At 35.3% G+C, this 16615-nt stretch overlaps 2 protein-coding genes across 4 annotated transcripts; one reads left to right on the top strand and one right to left on the bottom strand.

The window, feature by feature from the left end:
* Nucleotides 1-1417: 1417 nt before the first annotated feature.
* LOC128990977 (uncharacterized) lies at nt 1418-12475 on the top strand. 2 transcript variants are annotated; one of them, XM_054413664.1, is made up of 4 exons: nt 1418-1475; nt 4168-4232; nt 5499-5562; nt 12038-12475. In XM_054413664.1, exons 2-4 carry the CDS (start codon nt 4191-4193, stop codon nt 12292-12294), a joined length of 363 nt encoding a protein of 120 aa, XP_054269639.1. In that variant the 5' UTR covers nt 1418-1475; nt 4168-4190; the 3' UTR covers nt 12295-12475. The 2 variants fall into 2 exon arrangements, with proteins under 2 accessions (XP_054269639.1, XP_054269641.1); XM_054413666.1 differs by lacking the exon at nt 1418-1475 and adding an exon at nt 3206-3297.
* A 1017-nt stretch (nt 12476-13492) lies between these two features.
* Nucleotides 13493-16473, bottom strand: LOC128990750 (ornithine transcarbamylase, mitochondrial-like). Of its 2 annotated transcripts, none has more exons than XM_054413301.1 (3): nt 15963-16473; nt 14566-14833; nt 13493-14006 (listed from the first exon to the last, which is right to left on the bottom strand). In XM_054413301.1, exons 1-3 carry the CDS (start codon nt 16235-16237, stop codon nt 13578-13580), a joined length of 972 nt encoding a protein of 323 aa, XP_054269276.1. In that variant the 5' UTR covers nt 16238-16473; the 3' UTR covers nt 13493-13577. The 2 variants fall into 2 exon arrangements, with proteins under 2 accessions (XP_054269276.1, XP_054269277.1); XM_054413302.1 differs by having other exon boundaries at nt 13493-13991.
* Nucleotides 16474-16615: the final 142 nt, after the last annotated feature.

Here is a 16615-nt window from a genome sequence, read left to right as displayed (position 1 = left end):
AAAATCATAACAGTTTAAAGGCTAACCGGTAACGTTTTTATAAGGCCGCCATTTTTATCTTTCCCCAAACTATTTTAGTTTAATAAAAAATGTTTGTAGTGAGTGTGGTTTGTTTTTTTCATGAATGAATAACGCAAAGACTTATTTTGAGAAAAAGTAATTTTCTCTACATGCCCATTATTCTTTTTACATGTTTTTTGCCATTAAAAATCTTTAAACTGAAATAACATAAAACAGTATAAACAGTAGCAAAACTATTGTGGTAATATTTTATTTATACAATTTTTTCAAAGATACAAAATTTAAGAAAAATGGTTCGTAAATATGGGGGATATAGCCTGATATTTTGTACTGTGTATCAAACAATATATGTGGTCATTTTAAGATCACTACTAGTTAGCTAAAACAATTAGCCGTTTAAATGAATTGCTGGTGACCTAATAAGCGCAAATATATTGATGTGTCACAGTATCTTAAAAGTTTTCTCCCTTATTTAACGAACTGATTCTATTAAACCAACGCTCTGCCGCAGCATTTAGTACGAACACTTTTTCATAAATTTTCCATTATTGCGGGTGACTGATGATGACCCCGTGATACCGGGAGGTGCTTTCTATTAAGGGTTGGGTGCTGCTAGGGTCAATTTGGCTCGGGGTCACAAGTATCCTAAGTCTGTCACTGCATTGCGAATGCATGATACGGGTAGACTTCCATATCTGTTGGCACAAACAACCGAATGAAAATATTGATCGATATATCGAATGAAACAATTGAATAATCGATATTTACATTCGGTTGTTTGTGCCAACAGTCAACAGATACGGAAGTCTACCCCATGTTACGAAACACTAATGTCACTATAGTATATTTTTCAAGAATGTCAGCAGGCAGGTAAGTGAAAGTGCAGATAAAAGTCAGAAGTCGTCTGATATTGGATAAGATATAAGATTAGATTTATTTGATGCCAACACACCAAAGTGGACAATAACAGCTGTTCTCAGATGTGTGTTCTGTGTACAGATACACAGATTTTGTTGATCAGCTGATTATTTGGCCAGGCCCATTTTTGAAGGATCAAAAGCTAATTAATTTCACACGGCACCATTTTGATCATTTATTAGCCTTCTGATATTCTAGGAAGTTTTTTGTCCTGAGGTTGAAGCAAAGCATTGAGTTTATGTATACAACTACATTATTGAAAGTCTTTAGTTCCCAGAATAATACTTTACGTATGTATTCAGATTGCTTTATCTCATCAAGGTGTTCTAAAATTATTCAATGAACAATTTGCAAGCTCTGAATATTTCAACAGATCTTTAAATAGCATTTATTGCATTTTAATGTGAAATAAGATCATAAGATAAATAAGTAAACCAGAGATAAGGAGTTCTGAGACATTATCAGCCAGAATCTGCTAGTTACATAACTTTGTCATTTGAAATGTCTTTCTTTTCTGTGTCAACTAGCATTACAAAGTGAGTAAATAGTTTTATAACATTACACACAAACTAATTTACTATTTGTCTAGGAAGCTAAGTTTATTTAAAACTAAAAAGTAAATTTCAATACAATATTTAAAAAATTGACTACAAAAAATTATTTTATGGTAACACTATCTGTCAGTAGGGGGAGGGTTAATGGTAGAGGGGTTTATAGAGGGAGGGTTAATGGTAGAGGGGTTTATAGTGGAGGGGTCAGTAGGGGGAGGGTTTATAGTAGAGGGGTCTATAGGGGAGTGTTTATGGTGGAGTAGTCTACGGTTACCTTGAGATAAAACTGAGATTTAAATGTCCACTGAGCTTTGTTGGGTTTCAGACTCCTCAATGTGAGTAAAAAAATCTTTGTAGCAAACATGATTGCTTTTGGAATAGATAAGTTAAAAGTAGTAGTTAATTTCAGTTCATAAACTTAAAGAGTATGCTCATGCTGAAGTTTAACATTTACTTAAAGAAAAATTTATAGTTTAATACCATGAGAAAAATCACACTCCTACTCCTTAAATACATACTTAAAAAAATAATCATATTTTTCATGATTAATGTTAATAAAACTTAAATAATATCATAAAAGTTTATCCTACTTTTTTATTGCATACTTTTATATTACGGAGTTGTTATTATTTCAGCAATATGTAAATATATGAATAATTGTATTTTCCATGATTCTTTATGAATAAACTAGCTGTACCCGCGGGCTTTGCCCCGTTTAACTTCTTAATTTTGAAGATGAGCTCGTTCGCATGGCTCAATCACGTCCTGGTTGAAGTTCGTTCGCTACGCTCACTCACATTTAGGTTGGAGCTCGTTCGCTGCGCTCACTAATTAATTCAAATAATTCAAATTTACAAGGTTTGGTTCCTCATCTAATATATAAAATTCTCGTGTCACAGTGTTTGTCTGCAAACTCCTCCGGAACGACTTCACCGATCGTTATGAAATTTGGTGTGTAAATTCTGTAGGTATGCGAATAGGACGTAAACTATTTCCCGTTTCGAAATTCTTAAAAGGGCTCCGCCCCAGTGGCTCTGGAGTTTCCCATGTTAACCTTATGAGAAATGGAATTAATGAATCTTAACAGCTGTTTCAATTAAACAAGTTGGTTCTGCTCTATGATGTTCAATAGCATTAAAGCAAAAGGTGAGTGAGCGTAGCGAACGAACTTCAACCTGGAGGAGAGTGAGCGTAGCGAACGAGCTAACCTGAAGGCAAGTGAGCGCAGCGAACGAGCTACAACCTAAAGGTGAGTGAGCGTAGCGAACGAGCTCCAACCCAAAGGTGAGTGAGCGTAGCGAACGAACTTCAACCAGGACGTGATTGAGCGATGCGAACGAGATCATCTTGAAAATTAAACGTAACGGTACTTTCTTTCCATCGGTCTGTCTTAGGGGAAACATATAACTTAGGTGATACGAAGTTCGCCGGGTCAGCTAGTAGTACTATATTATAAAAGACATCACAGGACAACCTAAACAAATAACTAACAGAGAAATATAAAAAATTGGCTTAGGGCCCAAAGTCTTAAATAATATACAGTAAAATTATCCGTGGTGGTCCCGGGGGGGGGGGATGGGAGGGATATATCCCCCCCCAATATTTTATATTTTATTAGCTAGAGCATATTTAAGAGCAACAATTTAAATAAATAAATAAAAATACATTTTTAGGCTTTAAATCTATACATTTTTTCAGGGGGGGGGACCACCGGACCCCCTTTTTCTGGGGGATATTACATTCCTCACACCACCTGGGGGTCATCCTCTCCCGAAATGTAATTCTGGGACCTCCACGGAATACGATTGTAATCATTGTAATCTAGTATAATTTTTGTACATTGTTTTGATTATTTAAGAGAAGTATATGTATGTTATGAAGCTTTAAAAGTAAATCATGATGTATAGATAAGTTATTATAATAATAGTATATTACATCACAAGGGCCTAAGTGACTCTTGACCCGAGGTCGAAAAATGAGCGAGGGTTAAAAAGTTAATTTTTTTCAGTGTGATGAACTATATTTTTCGTCTTATTGCATAATTAATTAACATAAACAAAGCTTAAAAACAAAATAATTTTTATGTAAAGATAACCTCTCAAAACAACTTTCAGCTTGTTTTCAATTCTGCTATAATGCACATAACCAGCTGTTTTAGTAAGTGATTCAATTATTTAGTCTATTACGATTGTGTTCTTATACCATCGGTATGTTGAGCAATCGACAACAATAGGCTAAAACCTTACCTAATAAATCAATGGATAAATAATTTTGATCAATACGATTGCCACAGTAAAAATTTACAACTGTTTACAACAGCTGATTTTTACTCCCCTAGAGAGTAAAAATGATACTTTAGACCCGCAACGCATGCATTAAAAACGGCTGTTTCTGCTGCAGTATGACGAAAAATTGTTTGTGGGGGTTTGATGGCCTTTTCTCATACTTTTGAAACAAGTTAACGCTCCCCTCCTCAAGCACCTAACAGAGAAAATGCCCTGTTTGCACTTTTTGTACCAGTAGTCACTAATAATTATTATAATGTAATGTTTTAAACATATTTTTACACCTATAATTTTATTATTTACTTTATTATTTACTATGAAGACACAATAAAAGAGAGGATGAAAATAAATAAATTTAGATGAAATGATTTTCTCTAAAATTAATTTTTCAGAATCCATCAAATCTGGCTGGATTATGTGGCTGGCTCCCATTTTAGTTTTATCACTGTCACTGCAGGTAAGTGAATTTTAATACACTCTCTGACCAAATCTATATGCATTCATAGTCATAAATTTCTAATAGTTCTGCATGGAGATTACAGTTTAGATATGACATAAAGTAGTCTTTAGACATTAAAACATTCCAGAAATCGGATAAATCTTCAATAGGACATTTGTAATCAAAACTATCATTCAATAAGTTGTCAGAGTTAAACAGTTCCCACAAATGTTGCATTTCACTTATGGACACTCTTAAAAACTTTCCAAGATCTGAAAAGTGGAAAAACATGTAAAAAGAAGAAAATAGTACTAGGTGGCGTTCGCAGAGGCACCACTTGCTTCGTCGTGGACCTGTTTTCCTCCCTATAGAATTTTAAGAATGCAGATACCTTAATCTAATCGTCATAAACAGTTTCCATACTCCAGACTGCTCGGGTTTACTGCTTCCTTCACCACTTCCTGCGTCGCTGGCCTCTTTTCCTCCCTTCCCATAGAATTTTAGGAATGCTAATACCTTAATCTAATCGTCATAAACAGTTTCCACACTCCAGACTGCTCGCCTTTACTGCTTCCTTCACCACTTCCTACGTCGCGGACCTGTTTTCCTCCCTTCCCATAGAATTTTAGGAATGCAGATAGTTTAATCTAATCGTCATAAACAGTTTCCATACTCCAGACTGCTCACCTTTACTACTTCCTTCACCACTTCATACGTCACGGACCTCAAGCTAGTGTCGTCATTTGATTATATTTATGATCCATACCGTTTCAGTTCTAATAACTGTGGAATAATGCTATCCGCTATTTCTTTATCTACTGCATTCAAAAGTCAACAGCTAATCATTTTTATGTCTTTGTTTATGTGTCAAATACTGCTTCCATAAGGATTACATTGAAACTTTGAGACCCAGTGGGGCGGATTCCTGAGAGACTTTTTTAACGCCATATAGATGTTGGCACTCACCAATATGGTCTTTTTCACCATGCAAAATTTGAAAACGATTGATTCAGTCGTCTAGGAGGAGTTTGCGTATTACGAAATGCACAAGAGTCGACGTATAAGAGCTTCGCTCGCTCCGCTCAAAAAAGTTGTATGTACGGTGTACATACAATTCTGTAGTTCAAATACATTTACATGTGATTTTAACGGCTACATTTATTAGTTTTATAACTTTATGAAAGATTCTCTTGTTTTTTATATGTTTTTAACATGTAATTTTTTCCACAAATAATATATTTGTGACTACATTTTGTAATGTCTAATCTTTTATATGTTATTCAGGCTTCGGTTGGGTTACTTGAGGGAAAAGGGAGAATTCATCCTAGAAATAACACCTCAACAACAGGTAAGTATTCGGTTTTAATAAAATAAAAAAATGCACTTAGTTGCCTATCGGCGAATTACTCTGGCAATGAAGAAGACAAATTCAGTACCAGCCGTTCTTACGTATCAGCATAAACGATGTGCCGAATGTGGTTAACATTGTTTGGGTTTAACTATCAATCTTATACGGTACATTGCTTTTATATAAAAAAGAGGTCAGCTCTACCAATGCGTGTAATATTTTTACGGGGGTTGGTAAGATCTTAGAGGGTGGTTGACACCTGATCTCTGGCATGGAGGGAGGTATCTTGGAATTAGTGATTAGAATGTTGCGTCACCCTTACATTTTGGCATATTCAGGGTGTCGCCTAAGTTCTTAATTTTAGATATAATTTTAAGGGGTGGTGGCACCTGCTTTCTCCTGTTACTTTATGATAAATAAAGTTTTGGTGGAATTGACTGTACTATTGGATTGGAAAATTAGGTTTAAACGTGTAAACCTAAATAGTGATACATGATACATCGGTAATACTATTCTAGCAAAAAACAATTCACAGTGAGTAGTCTAAAGCTCCTGGTGGTTAATCCTCCCTTAGTTGAACTTTAGTAGCCGTCACATATGAATAACCAAACTAGTTGATTATATATGGATAGGTTTGATACATTTTATTTCTAAACTATAAGGTATATTCACAATGTTTTTTTTAATGATTATGTATCAGATGGAGATGAAGTTTTTACTTTCTTTAAATTTAACTGTCGTCAGCAAAGCCACAGCGCTTTAAAAAGTTAATATTTCATCTGATGCAAAATAATTTTTAAAAACCATTACGGAAATACAATTAACGGATATTTACAGATATATTAACAAATGGTATTTTCGCTTCTGCGGACATAAAACTGAAAAATTAAAACTGTCCAGGGCTTATGTTTTACTGTGCTATCTACGGTAATAGCGTATCCTAAGTTATGGAAGATTTGCTTAAATTTATTTGTAGCATTTTGTTGAGATAACTACAGTACACCAACGATATCCAGACAGTAGATTAAAATAAAAAAAAAACAGTAGTAGAGCTCTAATATGTTTATTTCTAACCATTTTAGCACGGCGGATTCAGATTGGACTGACGAATTTGCTTGAAACGCATAAATAAAAAAGGGATCTTCAATTTCCCATTATCCCTGAGAGCTACCACCCTGGCTCGCAGTCGTGGCTTACGACTAGGATTAAAATCTTATCGACCCCTCACTAATTGTTGTGGCTTTCGTTTCACAGCTTAGGGCCATAACAATGTGTGGCTTTCAAGACGCAGCCGCCACTAGGCAATCTTATATACCGGTGTCCTTGACCGTGGCCAGGATCCTTTGCTCAATTTTATTATTTGGGTCATCACCTGGCTGCTTTTGACCAAAGAGGGCACTTCTCAAGACTGTGACGATACAGAATGATGTACTTTTTGGGAATGATTTCTGTCCCTTATGTCCGTGTTTATGCCCATGTTAATTCGGGGTGGGGGGGGGCGTCAACCTGACATTTACCTAATCAAAGGTGTTGAAGTACATCAAGTGTATTTTTTTAAGAATTAAAGTCAAAATGGCGTTACCAAGCGCTTTAAAGATAATCTTGTAAACTATTGGGTAAACAATAGCTGCACATTTATCAGTAGTTACTTTAATGTATCAAGAGTTCTGATTTGACATTCTAATTTGTATAATAATGTATAATTACAAAGATACAACTTATAATGAAGAGCAAATGAAGGAAAATAATAAATTATTTATAAATTAAACAACATCAAGTCTTGAATTTGTGATAAAATTCTAGTTCTCATTGGTACTGTACATTATGAAACTTAATTTATCTATAAATGAACGTTCGAGACTCGTAATGGTCAAATAATTTTATCTCATTTTTTTTTCAAAATTAGTTTTTATGAACTATTTAATCAATTTACTCAACTGATAATTATGCTTTTCATACTAAATCTTTATTATTTTGTGTTTTTTTATGTTTGGGCCCAATAGGATGGTTGGCCCTTCCGCAAAAATTGGTTGGTTATGGCCAACCGTAAGACTTAGTGCCAAAACATACCGTTGGCCAAGGATTGACAGAAACGTTGGGCCAACGATTTGCCAATGATTTTTGCTACTTGGGACTGATTGTAATAAATTACAAAACCACCCCATCTTGTTCAGGGTGGCGCAGAGAAACGGGAAATTTTGAAGTCGTTGTTGGTACACCTGTATGATGTCTTGTAGGAATGAGAAACTGAAGTCAATGACGCCAAGTAGTAATGGACATTTAGTTGAGATGGGGCAGTGGAGTGGTGCGGAGCGTGCAGTTGCCGTGAGAGCGTACTACAAAAATGCTGACAGTGCAATAGCTGCAAATGTTTGGATGTCTGTCTCTGTAATTGAGCGAAGCTCACTTTCCCTCACTTTGTAACTTCTTTGTAAGAGCATCAGAATGTAATGGCTTGACCAATTGATATGAAATTTTGCCAACAGCTAAGTAATACTGAGCACAATGTTTTGGTAAAAAATATTTGCAAATTTCCTTCTGGATTTTATTTTACGGGTCACGCAATTTCGCTTGTTATTTTAATGTAAGTTGAAAGAAAAATTATATTGGGTTTATGACATATGGGTTTATCTCGTTTCATTTAAATAAGATAAACATATGTTAATTGTTTGTAACTGTTTTGTTTACATTTCAATGTTTACTTTCATCCTAGGTTAAAGTTGGAATGTACCAGTTTATCAATGGAAGTAACAGTTTTGCTATATTTGTTTTGAGCATGCCTCAAAGGCCATGTCATCGTAATATTGGCCGTCGCACCAATAATGCAAATATTTTAAGAGAGTGGCGTCGTGAACAAGAAGAACCAGATGAAGCAGTGGCGGAAGAAGCTGATAAGGCAGTTAGCTAATCAATTCCAACACGAATTAGATGCGCTAAAATTTTACACTTGCACTAACTGTCATCGCCAACAACTAACAGCTTCAAACCAAGTTGTTCAAACCAATCACGGATTTGTTCGCCTTGTTGTTCAAATGCAACTAAATTCATGGCGTTAAATAATATAGATGTGTCAAGTGCAAGTATCCCGAACAAATAACGAACGATTGTAGAACAAAATGTTGATTGCATGAGTACATCCCGCTATGCGCATTTACAAAGTGCAAGCAAATGGTCAGGATGACCAGTTTCACTACAAAGGTAACATCATTAATGTTGAGCAAGATGTTAATGAAATAGCATCTGTCTTACCTACACTGCCCGAAAACTTAAAAGTCATCATTGTCCAACGTCAAGGCGTCTTTGGCCATATCGATTGTTGTGGACATTGGATCTTCAGAATATGGCTTAGGTTTGTCCTACGTAGGCCTATCAAGAGTTAAGACATTTGAAGGCCTGCTTCTGGATCCACCATTTTCACTAGACCGATTGATGTCAATTAACAGACACGGATCTTGGGCAAAGAAGAAAGAAGCTCTTGACCGTTTAAACGAAATGTCAAATACATATGTCTAATAACCTTTTATCAATTCTTATTCTTAAATGAACTATCAGACAAATTTGTCATTCTTTTAGAATTTAAATAATATTGGGCAAACAAACGGTGAATCTGTTGAAAGGGAACATATTGTAGGTTGTTAGCTGCTTTAGCCATTGACAGTCTTTAAATAATGCTTCGCTCATTTATGTGTCTAAAAAGTGTAACGGTAGACCTCCCTAGTTTAAATGGACATGTCAATCAGCAGAACATGCATTACTGGGCTCAACGAAATCCCACAGAACTTCATCAACGTCTGTTACACAGTTCCAAAGTTACTGTATGGTGTGCAGTGTCTTGTCTTGGTGTTATTGGACCTTACTTTTTTGAGGATGAAGATGGTTCCACGCTGTAACTGTCACATCTCAACGTTACATTCATATGCTGGAGATATTTTTTGCTCCACAGCTTCATGCTTTTCCAGATATTGAAATCCAGCAAACCTGGTTTCAACTAGACGGAGCCACCTCACACACTGCCAATCTGTCAATGGCTGCATGGAGACGTTTTATTTGGGGAGGGCATTATTTCAAGGAACGCTAATGTCATTTAGCCTCCACGGTCTCCAGACCTCTCAGTGTGCGACTTCTTTGTATGGGGACATCTAAAGAGCGTCATGTACCTGACTAGGCCAAGAAATCTTATTGAGCTCAAGACTCAGATCGAAGAACACGTCGCCAACATCCCAGAGGACACATTGCTAAGTCTTCAAAATCGATCGAACGAATAGGCCCAAAAGACAGCACTTAACCAATGTGATTTTTAACATTATTCCTATTTCCATCATTTCTTATGTATTTTCCACACTTGACCAACACTTTTTCACCATTAAAGAATTTTTTGTACAATTTTCTTGGTTTATTATGATTATTTCAAAATTTCCCATTTCGCTGCGCAACCCTGTATTACCAGCTATAGTAAAAAACAAAAACATATTGTTTTATAGTAAAAAAGATAGGGGAAAAATGTCAATCAAGCACTTGACAGATTTTCATGGTTCTTTCTTTGAAGGGAAAATTGCTTTGTTAGGAAGGAAATGTCGAAGCCACAATTATAATTTTTAGTTTCAGTTTTTTTGGAACTTTATGTTATTTTTATAAAGTCTAGCAGCCAAAGCTTGCATTTTAAACTAGCTTCAGCTTGTCAATTTTAAATGTTGGTAGGTATTCATTATTCTATCTCATTTTAATATGTCCATAAATTTACCAATCTTAAAAAAAATTATAAAAATGTACACATTTTTTATCAAACGATTTGTAACAACTGAAGTTCACACTGCATAACACGTGAACATTTTCGTCACACCATCAATTACTCAGACAGCCAACAACATATGTATGTATTCCAATTATTGGTACTAGCTGAACATAATTTGCAGACTAGAGACATAGAATAAATTCAACACTATTTTTTCAAATAAGAATAATAAATTTTTCAAAGGATAGAACCATGCAGGTTTAAGAGCTTTTGTCAACCAAACCCTATAAACCAGTTTGAAAATAATATTTTATTGGATGAAAATTTTAAATGAGTTTACAGCAACTAGGTTGATCATATAGTAGACTCCCTCTAACCGGACGCCTTTTAACCGGACATTGGTTTAACCGGACTACACTCGGCGGTAATGACATCTCTTTAACCGGACAATTTTTATCAGCACATTGGTTTAACCTTAACCGGACTAGATCGGCAGGAAGTGGGCAGTACTGAAAAAACTGTTCTGGTGGGAAAGATTTGAGACCAGTGATCACGTGTCTAAATACAATGCTCACCTAAATTTAAGTCAAACATCACAGTAAACAGTCCGTTTTAACGAGTTTTTGGGGAAGTCGGTTTAATTGGAAAACCCGTTATCCGGACTTGCCTCGGTCCCGAGGAGTCCGGATAAGAGGGACTCTACTGTACTTTACACCCAGATAGTGTTTTACTCCTGTATAACTACTGTTGGCTTGTTGTATTGTAAAGCCACCTCATATCCTTAGCCACAAAAGTTCCTAAGTCCTTTTGGACACAAACAACCCAAACCTGACTGTCCTGGGGGGGAAACAGCTCTTAAGAGGAATCTTATGTCAAGCAAAATTAAAGCTAACACAAAAGAGCACAGTACATAACATCCAACAACAAAATGTACACATACCGTATTGAAAATAATCCAATGCTGTATAATTTTCTAATTATGTATTTTGAACACAACTCAATGGCCTGGCTCAATGGTTTGGGCATGTTCATTGAAGTGTCTTGTCTTCTAATTAAAATTACGGTGAATGGCTGATGCCTCGTCAATATTGTGATTAAAAGTTATCGTATTATTAAAATTCACATAGTTATACTTTTTCAATAGATTGTTAGTTTATACAATACGCAAAATCTCTAAATTTATTTGATTTAAACAAATTAAAATGAAGTATCTGAAGAAAAGGATACTCAGCATAGTGACTAAGTGAGGCCTATTGATTGGTCTGACAGAATAGATACTGTTTTTATTTTCCTTAAATATATCATAACAACAATACCAACGGTAGTAGATATTTTGGTCCTGTTTTGCACTGTGTCACACACCTTTTTAGAAGTTGTTTTTTTTTTTAATAAACAGTACAAACCCTGATCTTGTTATATTTGGTTGATAATATTTAGGCGATTTGAGGGGAAAATCCCCCACCACTTTTACTTGTACTTTGTGTATGTTGCTTAATCAGCTTTTGAGCTATATTATTTTAAATAAGATAGAGTGGAGGGGGTAGATTTCTTCCCCAAAAACCGCCTAAATACTGTGAACGAAGTATCAAACATTGTAATAAGTTGCAATTTAATAATAGTTACAATAAATGAAAAAGTACTTTGCTACAAGACTTTATATTGTTTTTCTAAATAAAAACCTAAAATATTCCCAAATGTATTATAAATGTTCAGAAATAATAACTTTTATTTTACATGTTTCAGTGTACCCTTCAAAACGGAAGGAAGCCAAGCAGCCCGCAACGCCATTTGACTTTCCGTCACAAGATGAGATTGAAAGGCTGATTAGAGAAGAAGGATTTTTCATGGCAGTTCTAACAAAGCTTATAGAACTTTTCTACGGAATGTTGACGGCTCCGTTCCGTTGGGTGTTCCGTGTATTTGAGCTGATTGTAACCATTCTGAAACTGGCGGCAGAAAGCTTCCGACAACTGAAACACCCGCCCAATAAGAGAAGTTGATGAAGTTAGACAAAGACAAGAAAAAATCTAAGGGAATAATAATCACCGTTGAAACACCACATATAGAAACTGAAAATATCAAAATAATCACTTTTGAAAAACCTTCGAAGAGTTCAACTATAAAATTTACCTTATAACATTTTTGCTGTCAACAAAATTTACCTCTTTAAGTACAAATATATACCTCAATGTTTTTCTACTTGTGTTTCTACTGTTTTATTTCGTTCCTGATGAGATTTTTTTATTTGAAATCTGCAATAGTAAAAGTAAAACCATCCTATGGATGTGAATCCGTCGAGAGTTGCACCATAGATAAAAGGAGTATAGACACTCCTTTTATCTATGGTTGCACATAAGCAATTTTTACTCTTTTTTTCTCAGTGGCGATTTTATCTACGTCAATGTTTACAAAAATGTAGATTTCCAACTTTTGAAGCACTTAAATACCTGACTTTGCCTTTTATGGGAATTTTTTTAGGTACCTACAACAATTTGTATCAACTAATACATGTTTGATAATAATCAATCTTTCAGTTATAGCATTGAAATTGTGCTCACTTAAACCTTTGACTATTGATACAATAGACTTCAGTGTATCCAATAGTCAATGCTTAAACCAAAGTAAAATGAGAACTTAAAACTTCATGCTCATTCATGCTGGTTGAATAGACTGAATGCTTCCCCTTTCCTCAGATGTAATCAAATATTGTAATTTATAATAGCTCTTTGGGAACTAACACTAGTCTCATAGTAAAAAACGTTCAATTTAAAAACCAATAAGTTTATGACCATATGAATTCATCAGGCTTTAAAGCCCCCCTCCCCCCCCCCAAATTGGACCCTGAAAAAATAAATTTACACATACATTTTGTCCTGAATACCTAAAGAGGTTTTTAAATGCTGTTCTAGTCGTTAAAATGGCTTTATAAAGTCACCAAACGGCTTTAAAAATACTAAATCCTCCAGGAGAGCACAACTGAACTGCTCTCATTTATTGGGGAGTTTGGTTTGGGACCCCCCCCCCGGTAGCTCCCCCCCTTGACTAGGTCCTAACCACCACTGCTGACACTTGGTAGTAAACACATTAATTAAATCTGTATAACCCCATTGTATTCTACAAAATTGCAATTGAAGCCTTATTTAGTTTGCACACAGTCTGTAGGGGCATACCTACTTATATTGAAGGTATAATAGCGGCTACCATCGTAAAAAATATATATTTGACATACCAGTAAATCAAAGAACACTTTTGATACAATTTCTTTAATTGCAAAAACTACACTTTAATGGGTAATTTTCCCAAAATTTGGTTTTGACATAGTAGGTTTATAATTTTCCAATAATCCCATCACAACAGCCATGGTGGTGTAGTAGATGTTTTCATGGAGTTTCCACACTAAGGAGTTTTTATGGGTGAACACTTCCTCACAAACGTCGCCTTCCCAACGTGGGAGCATGTGAAGGAACACCCAGCCGTTCTTGGCTGTCTCTGTCATCTTCAGTTCTATTCTGACTGTTTCCCTCCGATGTTTGGCTGTTGCGATGACATCGGCGCCTCTGATTGTCTCTGCAGGGTCCCTCAACTCCTGAATGCTTGTGTTGTGAGTCTCGCAGATCGAGAGACTTCTCTGTTTCACGATAGGAGAGCCAGGATGATCGGGACGCGGAGAACAGTTGTATCGCAGATGGACACCTACCTTGAATTGAATTAACTTTATTTCACTTTAGTAAAATTTCAATTTGTACGTTATGGATCGTATTAGTGGTGAGTGGGTCACACATATTATGACCCTTCACCACCAGCACTTTTGATATTTTTGTAATTAAAAAAATCTGTTCTCATTACATATATAGTTAAAGCAGAAGGAGAGTGGTAGGGGAAGTTTCCTGTGTCTCATACTACCATTCTGATATACCATAGTAATTGACACAATTATTTCATCATCAATTAAGATGGGGACGTAACTGGGAGTATTAAACCCAAAAATGAATTAAGGTGTCTCAAATGGTGTGAGATACTTCTTGTAGCTCTATTAGTTACTAAGACCAGCTGGTTTACCGTTTACACGATACCAGTAGGGGAGACAATTGTCAGAAGACAGCTGGCTGGCATGAAATTATTGGCTTTGTGTATACACTTCAGGTCAATTGCCTTGCCAACTGCCCTCACAATTGATACCAAAAGATGTCTATTGGTATGACTCTTTGTTGTTAAGCCTTTCCCCTCCCTTAACTACATAACTACAAAAATATGTATGATAAAAAAGATACCTTCGGTAGCAGGTAGAGGAGAGTATTCAGATGGTTGCCCAGGGGGCCGAGCCACGCTACAGTCAGGCCATCCAGGTGCCCGAAGTGTTCCTGTAGAGTCGCCAAGAGGCCGAGACCATGCAGAGGTGTGAACATGTGACTACTGATGTTGACCACTGGTGTAGCATTCGCTCCATCCACTAACTCACATACTCGTTTGTGGTTGCGACTCTGCACTAGGATCAGGTCGGAGTAGAGCGAGTGGAACCTACCCACGTCCCTTCTGTACCTGTGGTAGGTTCAATTAGGAATACTTTTTATGCTAAATTGTCTGTCGCTTTTATTTTTCAACAATTTACACTCTTAAATTTGTCATGCCGATTTAAGTAAGCGACTCATCTTTAGTAAACTTTAAACAAAATATTAATATTTTTTTTTAAGTAATCTGATATATAAATTGAGTTCTTGAGTTTGGCATAGCAAAAAGAATTTATGATTATTAATCTTGTGGACCAATGTTTGTACCAGAATTTACTTGTCAGGTGATCAGTAAAATTCCTTATGGCATTCAAATGGTTCATGATAGGAAGGCTAAATTTTGCTTGTTAGAAACTTTTAACACCCTTTAATTTTCTTTCATTAAATCATCAATTGCCTTTGGTCTTATTTTTGGCAGTACATTTAAACTTAATTTGAATGAACTTAATTTTAAATCAACTTTCATTCTTCAATTGTTATCACAACTGCATGTCATTTTCATTGAACATGTTTTTCATCTTTTCATTTTAATGTTTGCATGTATCACTGATATATCTGTACAACATTATCAGCATGTAATAAGCATCTTGTCTTGTCGCATGTATCACAATGTAAAACAATTGTAAAAAATGGTGTTTGCCGTAAAAAAAAATTAAAAATAAAATAAAAAATGTATACATTTCAAAAGTATTATTTAAATTATGTTAAACTCAAAGTGGGATGTATCTGATGCTTTTCATTGGGAATCAAACAAAGGTTCTTTGGGTCTATAGCCTTGTTTTACAATTTTACAAAACATATTAAAAAATGCTAATGTTGTTTTAAGACTCAATGACAACAACAATGATTTTACACAACACAAAAATGACATTAATGTCCATCATCTAGAATTTTCCAATAAAAACCATCTTGTGTAGGGAGGTGTTTTCCTGTTAAACTCCCTGCCAATGTGAGAAACATTGATAACCTAGACAAAATTAAAGTTAAGGTCAAACAATTGGGTAATAAATACCTAAAGTTAAGGTCAAACAATTGGGTAATAAATACCTAAGTCATAATATAATTTTGATAATTTTAAGCTACAGTAGTGTAATTGTAATGACACTATTTGTCATGTTTACAAGTACAACATACAAATAAAGTTATTTCCAAACCAGTACCTTGAGAGCTCCCACCTAGGCGCAACCATGAGCCGTAAGTCTGCCCCGAGATTCTTCAACGCAGACTGGACGACAAAGTTGATACAACCACACTGTCGCTGACACAACAACGTCACTCGCCGATTCACTAGAGGCTTTCCCAAAGTTTGACTGTGCGCTTTTAGGTCTAAACTTGCCCATAAGATCCGATGGATGTCGTCAGTACAAAGATCAGTGGTGTCGATGAACTTCAAACCACAAGATGAAAATTGTCTTAAGTGTATATAGCGTATCATAATGTTTTTTTATAATTCTGCATTTGTTTGACTATTATAGTGGGAGTGATCATTCAAAATGATCCCAAGTGAGAGTTTTGATTCTATGACCTGTAATGTTGGTTATCATTTTAAAAATAACGATTGAGTGGGCTAAAGTCTATTGTCATACGACTGTTCCTACTTAAAAAAAAAGGTTTAATACATTATCCTAATAAATAAGTAATAACCAAAAAAAGATCAAAACAAAGAAAATAGCTGACTTCTCAACACATCTCAACAGCTGTTTGTTTTAAATAGAATATTATTTAGCCTACTACAATCTACAACTTTAGGAAAGAATTTAAAAAAATACTACATGTAAAATAAGGTGTTACATATTATCATTGACTTTATATC

Source organism: Macrosteles quadrilineatus, unplaced genomic scaffold (genome assembly GCF_028750875.1).
Source record: "Macrosteles quadrilineatus isolate MER2022 unplaced genomic scaffold, UCM_ALF_1.0 Scaffold_3__2_contigs__length_128488019, whole genome shotgun sequence".
Classification (NCBI taxonomy): Eukaryota; Metazoa; Arthropoda; class Insecta; order Hemiptera; family Cicadellidae; genus Macrosteles; species Macrosteles quadrilineatus.
Note: the sequence above shows the minus strand (reverse complement) of the source record. Positions and strands in the feature narration are given on the sequence as shown.